This window comes from Uranotaenia lowii, chromosome 1, assembly GCF_029784155.1.
Source record: "Uranotaenia lowii strain MFRU-FL chromosome 1, ASM2978415v1, whole genome shotgun sequence".
Classification (NCBI taxonomy): Eukaryota; Metazoa; Arthropoda; class Insecta; order Diptera; family Culicidae; genus Uranotaenia; species Uranotaenia lowii.
Window position 1 is genome coordinate 123,455,479 of NC_073691.1, and position 12,886 is coordinate 123,468,364.

At 37.1% G+C, this 12,886-nt stretch overlaps 1 protein-coding gene across 2 annotated transcripts in view; it reads right to left on the bottom strand.

Annotated features, from left to right (window-relative positions):
- Positions 1 to 2,485: 2,485 nt before the first annotated feature.
- LOC129739668 (structural maintenance of chromosomes protein 1A) overlaps positions 2,486 to 12,886 on the bottom strand; it is a 30,090-nt gene continuing 19,689 nt past the window's right edge. Inside the window, exons 1-4 of one of the 2 annotated variants that reach the window (XM_055731156.1) lie at positions 10,342 to 10,360; positions 4,857 to 6,280; positions 4,052 to 4,794; positions 2,486 to 3,743 (exon numbers count right to left, since the gene is read on the bottom strand). In XM_055731156.1, coding sequence (XP_055587131.1) covers positions 2,578 to 3,743; positions 4,052 to 4,794; positions 4,857 to 6,280; positions 10,342 to 10,344 — 3,336 coding nt within the window. In that variant the 5' untranslated portion in view covers positions 10,345 to 10,360 and the 3' untranslated portion in view covers positions 2,486 to 2,577. Of the gene's footprint in view, positions 3,744 to 4,051; positions 4,795 to 4,856; positions 6,281 to 10,341; positions 10,361 to 12,886 lie in introns of those variants that run through there. The other variant, XM_055731155.1, reaches the window with a different exon arrangement.

A 12,886-nucleotide genomic window follows, 5' to 3' on the forward strand; every position in this document is an offset into this window, starting at 1 on the left:
TTCCGTAGAGGCAAGGGTACGAACGACTGTCTAGCATTACTTTCATCAGACATTCAATTGGCGTTTGCCCAAAAAGAGCAGATGGGGGCAGTATTTCTGGACATCAAAGGGGCATTCGATTCGGTGTCCATAGAAGTGCTATCAAGTAATCTTAACTCTTGCGGACTTTCACCAATATTGAACAATTTTCTATACAACCTGTTGTCTGAAAAAATCATGCATTTTAGTCATGGAGAAACCAACGTTGAACGCATTAGTTACATGGGTCTACCCCAAGGCTCATGTTTAAGCCCCCTGCTATACAACTTTTATATCCGAGAAATCGATGCTTGTATCGCACAAAATTGCACGCTACGACAGCTTGCGGATGACTGTGTTGTTCACATCACAGGTAAAACAGACACTCAAATAAAACCTCCTTTGCAAGAAACTCTAAATAACTTATCACATTGGGCCAGGAATCTAGGTATCGAGTTTTCACCTAGTAAAACCGAGTTAGTAGTTTTTTCAAGGAAGCATTCCCCTCCTCAAATAGAGCTCCTTATGATGGGTAGAACTCTAACTCAATCTCTTAGTTTTAAATATTTGGGTGTCTGGTTCGACTCTAAATGCCTCTGGGGAAAACATATTAGGTACTTGACTCAAAAATGCCAAAAGAGAATCAATTTTCTTCGAACGATTACTGGAACCTGGTGGGGTGCTCATCCACAGGACCTCATCAGGTTATACCAAACAACGATACTGTCGGTCATAGAATACGGAAGCTTTTGCTTTGGGTCAGCCGCGGATACCCACTTGATTAAACTAGAACGAATACAGTATCGTTGTTTGCGTATTGCCATGGGTTGTATGCAGTCGACACATACGATGTGTCTCGAAGTACTGGCGGGAATAATGCCGTTGAAAAATCGGTTCTTCGATTTATCGCTACGTTTCCTAATTCGAAGTGAAACTATGAATCCTTTGGTGATAGAAAATTTGGAAAGGCTTATGAATATTAATCCTCAAGTAACATATGTAAATAATTATAAAACTTTTAGTCAATTAGAAATAAATCCTTCTTTATTAAATTCGGACACGAGTCACTTTTACCCGAGTAGCAGTTCCTTGATAAGATTCGATCTGTCCATGACCGCTGACATCCGTGGAATACCAGATCACGTCCGACCCAACATTATTCCTTCAATCTTTGCTTCAAAAGTACGTGAAATTGATCCTATAAAAATGTTCTTTACTGATGGTTCTAGAATCGACAATGCGACTGGCTTCGCAGTGTATAATGAGGGCTTTGAAGCTTCGTTCAAGCTTCGAGAGCCATGCTCCGTTTACACTGCTGAACTAGCCGCTATTTACTGCACCTTGAAACACATTCGCACACTGCCCGCAGACCACTATTTCATCTATTCGGATAGTCTCAGCTCCGTTGAGGCAATTCGATCGATGAAACTGATGAAGCGCTCTTCCCATTTTTTGCTGGAAATTTCAGGGATATTGGGCGCTCTGATCGAAAATTCGTATAGGATTACCTTAGCTTGGATCCCGTCTCATTGTCTTATACAAGGCAATGAGAAGGCGGACTCATTGGCTAAGGTGGGCGCGTTACAAGGTGAAATCTTTGAGAGGATAATAACTTACAATGAATATTTTTCAATACCTCGCACTTTAACGATTAACGCTTGGCAGTCTAGCTGGGATAATGGCACAAAGGGACGTTGGCTCCATACGATTATCCCTAAGGTTCCGACGAAGGCATGGTTTAAGCATTTCAACATGAGTCGCGATTTCATTCGCGTGGTTTCTCGGCTCATGTCAAATCACTGCCGGCTTGACGCGCACTTGTTTCGTATACAACTAGTTACAAGCAATGTTTGTGTTTGTGGGGATGGCTACCACGACATTGATCATGTTGTGTGGACGTGTGAACGGTTTGATCGATCGAGGGCTTGGCTACTGGATACCCTTAGGGCCCGACGTAAACCACCTGGTGTTCCAATTCGAGACATCTTGGCAAAACTTGATCTTGAATATTTGTACCCTATCTACAAATATCTTAAAATGTCTGACTCGGTCGTTTAGTCCTCTTACCTTCACATCTTTCCCCCTGTATATGTACCCTATTAATCTTGGCTTCGTTTAATTAATAGAGTAACCTCTCATGCGATGGGTCCGACAAACTCTACCAGAAGGCTGGCCAGGAAGACGATCACCTGGAGTAGCTATCGGAACCTCAGCTACAGGAAGCCACCAGCGTACCCAGATGGAAATTTTTATAGTGAACCCTAGACGTTCCCCTTCCCTCTCCTAAATTAAATTTTAATCTAACAGTTGAGTCGCCGCGACTATTACGGCTCCCCCTTCTACTAACATAGATTAAGAAAGTGATACACTCGGCAAAACGAAACTTTATAAAAAGTAAAATGCCTTAATAAACAAACCTATGATTAAAAAAAAAAAATTTGAATTAAATTGTTACAAGGAAACGATGTACATCTAAAAGTTATTGTATTTAATATTATTTTGTTGGTTAAACATGTTCAATATTAAAATATTAAATAATCGCTTGAGAACTTGTGTCCATTAACTTTCTTGAAATTGCTCCAAATCGTAGATTAATACTTGGGACACCAAACACTCGGCTGGTTCAGGGCAGATCCCGATTAAAATATCGGCGTGGCTGTAGAATTCTTCTTTCAGTGAAATTACAATTGTCTGCAAATTAGTGCATTTTTCTCGAATGTAGGAAGCCACCTTGCCAATATTGGTATTATCCAGGGCAGCATCTATTTCATCCAATACAAAGAACGGTGCAGGTTGGAAACTGTGAATAGCAAATAGAAGAGCAAGTGCGGCAATAGTTTTTTCACCACCGCTTAAATTACTCATCGGCTGAAACCGTTTACCGGGCGCGACACAGTTATAATTTATGCCATCTAAATACGGCTCTTCAGGATTGTCCGGACCAAGGTAGGCTTGAGCGGCTTCGTTCCTAGCCAGTTGTTTATATATGCCATCTATCGCGTCAGAAATGTGATTACAACAATTGGTAAACAGTGTGCAACGCTCGTTTTTTATTTTCTCGAAAGCACCTTTAGCTTTTTTGGCTTTCTTACGAGCAGCTTCAAACTCTTCATTAGTGCTTTGAATTTTTTCTGTAACTCGGTCAAGCTTTTGCATTGCCTTCATGTTAGGAGTTTGAATTTTTTCGAGAGTATCCAACTTCGATTGCAATTCTTTAGCCAAACCATCTCCAATCTTTTTTATTTGATCGGCTTCGGTAGGATTTGTGAGATTTTTTGGAAGTGAACTGTAATCGATTTCTATTCGGCTTTCTCGTTCATAAATCGTACTTAGCGGTGTAGTTTCTGATTGATTATCCGAATTCTGTTGAGCTATATCGTCCATAGTACCACGTTTCATTGGAATTTCAATTGCGTCCATTTTGCAGCTCATCAACAAATTGTGGCGCTTGTTTTTCATACTCTCAATTTTGGATTCTATGGTGGAAACATGTTGATTAACAACGGCAAGTTCTTTTGCCTGCTGTTGAACATCTCGTCGACATTTCGCCATTTCCTCCTCCATTTGATCAACGGCACCTTTTTTAATATTTTTATCTGTTTTCATTTGTTCAATACGTTCTTTATCCTTTTCAATTTCTTGTCTATGGCGAATTTCTGTTTGCCTGAATGTTTCCAATGAATCTTCGTCATCCTGAACAGCTCTTTCCCAACGTTGAACATTTTCTATAAATTAAAAATATCCAAATTAATTCAAATTTCGATGAGATCTAAAAATGTTATATGTCTCCAGGACCAGATAAATGTATGTAAAAAACCATAAATTTTGGGTTAAGTATTCCTAACTCATTCTACATCTGGTGCAAAATTCAGATTTTTTTATAATGTTTTAAACACTTTCAAACTTCTCGAATTCGAAAAATATAAGCAAAAGCACCTTGACAACCTTGACAACCTTGACAACGCATTTTCTTGAAACTATGGTTTGGCACTTACACCCCTCTGATCCTAGCGCCTAATATGTAATTTCTTACTCGAAGTATCCTTAGATTTTTCAAACTCCAAATTATTATTGATTCTATCAATTTGTTGTTCATACTCTGCTCGCTTTTTGGCCCTCTCCTGTTGCAACACCAGCTCACGTTCTTCAAACTGACGAATATTTGCAACTCCGATACGAGTACAGAATTCAGCATATACGTCATCTTCAACATTATTCATTTTTTCCTTTATTTCTTGGATTTTCAAATCTCGCTGTTGCATGCGGCGCTCGATTTCACTAACTTTCGGTCCGACCTGGTCTAATTCACGCTGCAACTGTTCTAGTTTTTTATCATAATCTTTGATGGTTTTCTTCGAGGCATCTAGATCGTTTTGACTGTACTTGAGACGATTCTCCAGTCCACGAATTTGGCTTTCAACCGTTGTCAACTCTCCTTGGCGTCTGGTTTTTTTCATGACTTCTTTAAGCTCGTCCATGATGCGTTCCTTTTGAGCCTTAAGCTGTGCCATATGCTTTTCATCCCATCGTTTGGCTTTTCGGGCTAGATCGTGACTACCACCCGAAATGATACCCGACTTTTGATAGAAAGTTCCATCCAACGCCAACGCATCGTAACGACTGCGATCGATCTCATAAGCCACTTTCATGGCGTCGTCGGGTGTTTCGCAAACTAGAGCATTGTTAGTGGCAAACAGGACAGCTGGTTCAATTTCCGGAGGGTTGAATTTTAGCACATCATAAATCAGCTTCACATTACGTGGTTCTTCAATATTACTGAAAATATAAAAACAAATCCAAAAGGGTTTTGGGATTTTGTTCAATTATTGGTTGCTTACCGAAGTCTTTCCTTTAAAGGTTTTTTCTGAAGGTAATCCAGCGGCAAAAAGGTTTCCACGTCCAACATTTTTTCTTTCAGAATTTGAATGCAACGACGAGCAGTTTTCTCTGTATCAACTATGATGGCTTCCATGTACTTTCCAAGCACTTTGGTAACGGCAACGTTGTAACGTTTGTGCGTCGGTTGACACATATTGATCATACGATCGTAAACGCCTGGAACTTCCTGCTTGAACAATTCCACAACCTCCTGTTTCTTTTTACGTCGCGCATCTTCATGTTTATCTATCTTTGCGTCACCCAACTGCTCACGTACATCATCCAGCTCGGTTTGTAGCTCCAGGATACGCTCCTTCGATGAGCCGACATCTTGACTAAGTTCCTGTTTAAGACGGTTTTGTTCTTCCAGTGCAAGTTTACTCGATTTTATGTGATCAATCAGTTTATCTTGGCGCTTAACAGCTTCGTTTTTCTCGCAATCATATTTTTTGTAGTTTTCTTCAATTTGAGCTTTTTTGTTAATCTCGCTATCCAACAAGTCCTGATCTGATTTTTGCTCACGATTGACTGAGTCAAGTTTAATCAAATATTTTCCCGAGGTAGCGTCAGCCTTTTGTTTTAAACGGTCATATTCCATAACTAAATTCTTCTCCAAATGTATGTTACTTCCCCGTTTTTTGGAGTCACCGGCGATTTCGTCTTCAAACGCCTTTACCTTATTTTCGACGGCAGCCAGTTCATCTTCCAGTTTTTTAATATCTGCCTGATGTGCTTCGTCAGCTTTGCGAGCTTGCTCCAACGTTTTCATAGCGGCATCCAGTTTCTTTTGCGTATGAGCAACTTTTTCTTTAGCTTTTATAAACATAGGATGTTTCTTGCTCATTTCGCTTTCAACTTCTCGAATTTCTTGTTCATGTTTGGCCAACTCCCGGGCTATCTTGCCTGCTTCCTTTTTCTTCTCTTTAAGCACTTCATCGGCTTCTTCCTTCTTTTTTTCAACCGAGGCAAGCTCCTGTTGTTTGCTTTGAAGATCTTCATTCAAACGTTTCTTTTCCTGCTCGTTATGATATAGCCTGTACAGCTGATATTGTACTTGTTTTTCAGCAAACTCTTGTCTCAATCGAGCATAGCGATCAGCTTCTTGTTTTTCCAACTTGGCTTCCTTTCTCTCAGCAGCGATACCTTTTTTCTTCTGATAAGTGAACTGTGTTTCTTCTTCGGCCATCTGCATCTCATGCTTCAATTTGTTGTACTCTTCCTTTAACAAACCAGAACCACTTATTTCTTCAAAAAGTGCTGTGCGTTCCTTAGCGTTTTTCATGGCTATGCTTTCTACCGCTCCTTGGAAAACTAAGAAATTTTTCGCCTTCACATTGATACCGACCTGCTCTAGCTCTTGAAGATACGTATTGGAAGCCACAACCTGCAGTAAGAAATATTTTTAAAATTCGCAAAAAGTTAATTTTTTTTGTGGCGTTTAAATAGCTCGGGAAGCTGACGCTGGAAATGAAAATTAGAGATAGTTTGGAGAAGGAAATTTCAAAGTTTAGAGTAGGCAGCGTAGAATAGAAAGCGATCATGAGACGTTGCGTTAGACCATCATGCACTTCATTATATCCATTCCGGCTGGATATGGACAGAATGCAGTTCAAGATAACAAACCAATCCCTCCTGATACCAGTTGGAGGAAGGACAAGGGTGGGTTCGAGACTGGCCTCTACTTACTCCCCAAGCATCTCACCTGTCGGCAACTTATGGGATTCGAACCCAAAAGTTTTTCTTGCCGATACCGGGAATCGAACCCAGTACGCCTGGGTTACCAGACTCGCGCCAGCCTATCCACTAGACCACTTCAGCGCTACATTTTTAAAATTCGCAAAAAGTTAAATATTGTTTCTTTAATTATTCATCATTCATTTCACACGGCACTTTTGAGGCCAATATTTTTCATCGCGGGGAGAAGCTAGGTAAATTAAATGGGTACACTGAAAGAAAAATCATGGTATTCCAAAATGAATAAAAATGTTTAATTTTACCATACGTTAATATTGTCGATATAAATAAAGTTTTAGTTATTTTGACGACTTTTTGGTTAATTTTACCATGCGGGGCAGAAAAAAGATGGTAAACCTTAATGAAAAAAGAGGTTTAATTATACCATGCGCAAAATTTGTTGATAAAAAAGAAGTTTTGGTTATTTTTACGATCTTTTGGTTAATGCTACCATGCCGGTCAAAAGAAAATGTGGTAAACCTACATAAAAAGAGGTTTAATTTTACCACGCGGAACGTTTTGTGCTTTGAATATAAAATTTTGGTTATCGTGACAATACTGTGGTACATTTTACCATGGTTGTCAATAGCCAAAATACTTTCAATTAGATGTGTCATCTTGCACTTTGTTGCCTGCTTGCCATTGAAATGGCTTTGGATTTTAATTTATTGTTGAAACATTGGAAACAATATTGATTTTGTGCTATGTGCTGCGATCTTAAAGGTAAAGTGTTTTGGTGTGGGATATGTCACAAAAGATATCATGTTTTATTTATCCGCAGAAGGCCATTACAATCTGGAGTGCAAGCAGAGTCATCAACGGCTAATTTCAACAGTTTATAAAATTTTCAAGAGTAAGTAAAAATTATTAGTATTTCTGCACAATATTTTACTTTTTTTATATTTCTAGGGCCGGGGCGATGATGATTCGAGAAGACCAAAATAAAATCTTGGGACAACCGCGGAACACCGGAAACAAAATGTCGAAGGAACCTTCATCGAGTTATGGTTTTGCCATTTAGTTCCAGTGTTAATGACAAAAATATTATTTGTGAAGAAAAAAATAAAAGTGATGAATAAATAAACCAGCATTTTAAAAATTTAAATGATTTCATTGAATGCATGGATAAATTACCATAGTTTTGTCTTAAATACCATGGCATAGTAAAATTGACCATCATTCTGCCATAACGCACCATAACACGTTCACATGGTAATTTTGACTAATGTGTTGTTCAAGATAAACAAAAACGTACTCGAAAAAAAACCATCTGTTTTTATTTTTAAATTTACCCTCGGATATGGTAACGGTTACCATGATTTTTTTTTCGGTGTAGGATTGAGAGGAGACCGAAATTTATATGACATATTGTATTTTTTAGCTTTGAAGCTGCGTAATAAAAACACTGATCTCGAAAATTAGTGCCGAGCCTAAATAATTTGAAGTAACATATCGAAAATGATAAGTGGTGTCGGAAAAGATAATGGTCGATATACGCATACGAGGTTTTTTTTCCAATTTTAAACCCCGCTTGGGCATCATTTAATTGTACCTGTTGGAAGAGTTTTTCACTCAACGAATAAATATAAATGAGGACCAGGCGAATGGCCACACACAAAAAAAAAGCATAGTAAAATTACTAAATCCGTGGTTTAAATGAACAACACGCAACCATATTTTTGAGTCAATAATGTTTTCTTCTTGATATTACCATGCGCAAAGTAGTTTTACTTTGTGTTTATTTTGGCTGCGCATAGTAATTTCGACTACGTTCATAGTAAAATTGTCAATGAAATCATGGGTTTGTTTTTCATTGTGCATAGTAAAATTGACATGTTTCATGATAAAACTATGATATGTTATGATATAAATGAGTACATGTTGCTTGATTTGATACCAAAATTACCATGCATCATGGTATAACTATATTGAAGTACGATAGAATAAACACTCTTTGTGATTTTTTCGAGATCTAGAATAAATTTATTTTGAAACAAATTACATTTTTACACAATACAATGGTCTGCTTAGAACTACGATAATTCATCGTTATGCCCTGAAAAAAATAGTAAACAAAAAATTTATTAATGAGCAAAACATAGTTTAGTAAATGTTCTACTTACGCTGGAATTGATTTGGATGTACTGGCAGTCATCTTGAGGCCAACGATCCAGGAAGGGGGCAAGGTTATTCTCCTGAAAACTGCGATTCTCTCGTCAACCTTAAGTGGCTGGTCAGAAGAGAGGTCCCCACGGCCGGGGAATCGGCGATGCATCAGATGAAACAGCTTAAAATAAATCAAAAGAAATATCTAAAAAAAAAACGGATCGGAGTATGTTTATTGAATAGTAACGAAAAAAACACAATATTACTCACCTGGGAGACTGCGTAGCCCGACCTGACAAAAGTGCTGATTCTATTTCACACACCTAGTGCGCCGGTCACCTGGTTGATTGGAACAGCAATAATCCCATTTACGTACCCACGAAATTTTTTTTTCCGCGTTCCGAAAATCGTGACCGGCTGAAACAAACACTCAAACGTTGCACATAGGTAAAATTACTATGAATTTCTGATGAGCATAGTATTTTTGACAACACAAATGACGATGTTTCAACATTACCATGAGCATAGTTATTTCAAGAACACGAATTGTGTAATATCAAAATATCATGCGCATGGTAATTTCGACACGAGGAAATTACTATGAGCTGTCAAAGTTCGCATAGTAAAAATACTATGTCGTAGTATTATCGCCCAGAATTTTGGTAGAAAATACTAAATCATGGTCGAAAATACTAAATGATGGATATAGTAAAATTATCATGACTCTGTATTTGGAAAACCCATGCATTTTTTTCCGTGCAGAGTCAATCAAATTAAAAAACATAGATTTAGCTCCGTTCAAATATGTGCTTCAGAATAGGTATGGAATTAATTTGAAATTTATAAGTTTTTCAAAAATAATGTTTTACAAAAGAACTGAAAAAAAGCAAAATTAATGAACAAAAGTGAAGCGATGCATTTAAATTTCATAAAAACTTTTCGTTTGTTTCATTTCATTAAAAGTAATTTTGGAATTTTTTTGCCAATTTTTTATAAGGAACAAAACAAATTGGCTATTTTGTAGAAGTTATTCATAACGTTTTTTCAATAAGTTTTTCAAAATAAACAAATCGCTAAAGTTCGATAAATACTTTTTAAGAGTACTTAAAATTTATAATTTAAACTAGCAGACCCGGTATACTTCGTCTTACCATGTTCAACTTGGCGTCCATTTTCCATTTTTCCTAGTTTTCTATGCATTTACCTTCCTTCCCTTCACTCGAATCGTCCCGCTTAATTTTATCAAAATTAAACCTAAGAATTTTAACTCAACGGGTCTTTGAAAATCCAATTTTTGTAACTTGTTCCATAAATAACTGTATGTTGATAGTATGTATGTTTCTTTGGCTGTATTCCATTTAGTAGATTTATGCCGTTTTGTTCGAGTTCACATTATGGTTTAAACCGAAATAAAAAGTTTCTCATTTATTGGAATATATTGCTTATGAATCTTTTTTAAAATAGAATTTAGAATATCGGTACAATTTTTGAAGTATTTGCCGAAAATTTTGCCTAACGCAGCGCTTTCAGCTCCCAATTAGCTTTGGTTGGTGTATTTTTTAGAGCTAAAGAAATGAAACACATAAGAAAATATTTTTTACTAACCATTTTCAAACAGCTTTTTATTCACCATCCTCATGCTTCGAAGCAGTTTGAATTAAAAACCATATTTTCACCAAAATCATTTCAAAAAGTTTCAACTTTCATATTTTCTGTAAAAATATTGATTTTCAAAAAACAATATTAGTTATGTTGACAAACAGAAATATCGAAGTCATTTGTCCCATTTATTGGGGCAAGTGAAAACACATAGATCTTTTTCAGATGCGTCAGTGAAAAGACTTTAAAATGAATTTAATACTTGTTGTTTCATCGTGTAGTCATCCAGACTGCAACCCTGGACGAGTAAAACCAACCTACAGTTGCTATAATGAAATATCAGTGAACGATACATTTATACACTAATACTAGAAAAAGAGATCAGAGTAAAATTATGCCATATTCGTTTTCATCTTGGTGGTGCACCGGTAGTGCACCAAGTGCTGTCAAAGCGTTTTTTTTATATGAAGATGACAGCAGTTGGTGCACAACCATCTTTCCACCAGATGAAAACGAATATGGCATTAGATTCCAACTGAACCACACGCGTCTTTATTTCTTTCCGCAAATTCCAACCGAAAATATACAGTCCACCTTTTCATTCGCGACCACGCGTAACATTTTGGTCCCGTTCGACCCGGATAGTAACCCGAATACGAAAATATTGTAACATAACGGTTCCAGTAGAAGTTATAAAACGTTTAGAAACAGTGTAAAAAAACGTTTAGAAAATGATATCTGAAACCATAAAAAACATTGCACTTATCTTGAATTCCAAAACGACGGTCTGTTGAATATGGCGTTAAGTTATGTTACTGTTTAAAACTGTTAAAACCTTTATATGGAGGAACTGCACTACAAACAGTTTGAGTAACGTCCAGAAACCGCTCTTGGAAAACGTATTCAGACAACCAAACTGTTAATATTACAGTTTTTCGAAGAGTAATCTTGTATCTAAACAGTAACATTAATAGTAATCAAACGATTCAAAATAACGTATTCTCCAACGTTATCCAGAACCGATAGATGGGAATATTATGGAAATTTTCGGATGTTTGATATCAATAAAATTTATCACAATTTATTCACATTATCTTTATTGAACTTGATTTACTTACATACGGTGAGAAACTATAATCGATTGATATTCTTTGATGATTCTTGCAGGAAAATCCTACCCGGCCAGGGTCATAACATAAAGATTCCCGTAGCTCCAGCGCTACGGAATGCTGGGAACCCATCGTTACGAGGGTGATGAATGAGCGAGGAAGCTGAAATCAATTAATGAACATTACTCTTTTTCATATATTAGGAATATATTATGTGACTTAACTATACTTACGGTAATTATTTCCTGTAGCTTCCGCAGAATCAGTGGTATAGCCAGTAGAATCCCGATTTCGGAGGGGCGAAAAATTGTTGTTGTGTTTTTCGTCTCTTCCTGTTGTGGGCAGTGGTGCCGACTAGACCGATTTTTCTTAATTGTACCGATATAAAATAATATGTGAAAGTAAAAAATGATTTATAGCTTCGATAATTCTAAGTCGTTCTCTTGCATGCATGCTTAACATCAAATTAGTAATTACTGGTTGTTTCTTAATGCATGTTATTATTTTATAATGAAAAATGAACTAAAATTGATATTAAGTCCATGGATTCGTAAAGAAACTTTCATAATCAATCATCTTGCATAATGAGCGTGGTTCAAAACGTCTTGTAAGGCCGATGACATAGTGAATTGGCGCGCTACCTTTAAATCAGACGTCGCCACATGTTTGAAGCAGCCGACGGCTGATCTTAACCCGTTCGAGACCGATTGCACACCGTGTGTGCAATGGAATTTTTGTGTCTTTGCCAAAACAATCATTCATTGTGAGTTTATTATTGCTCAGAAAAATAATATTCTTATACCAAAGCAATCCGCAAATGTTAGGCAAAATGTATTGGGAAATAATTTTGATGAAAATCAAACCACATAAAAGTTATCTAAGAGTAAAGTACTATGAGTTCGAATGTCGTGAAAAGGCCTCCGTCTCGAATGGGTTAATGAACTCAAATATCAGCGGAAAATTTACTCAGACGTCAGAAAATTCGGCACTCATAGAACTCGAGTGCTTGAAGGTGACAACTGAGTAAATGATGATTAGTGCGAGGCGGTCGGACTTGGTTGTTTTCGTGTTACAGGGTTCTGTGACGAAGGTCGTCCAAATACGGGGTTCTGCGACGAAGGTGGATGGGAGACGAAACACGACGGGCGAAAAAAAAAAATATTTTTTTTTAAATAAATGTGTATGCACAACATTTGGACTTTTGTTATTCATAAAATCAACAAATCCATTATTTTTCTGAAAAATAATATAGGTTTTAACTATTCTAGCATGGAAAAAGCGGCCAAAAACCGCTTCAGAATTATTCGTGCATTCTGAGTAACCATGGCTCAGTTGTCGCGGCTCAGTAGGTGCGGTTTTGGCGACAACTGAATAGCCGTCACTCTGAACTGAGTAGCTGAAATTTAGCGAGTTCGTTTAGTATAATGATAGCAAAAAAAAAA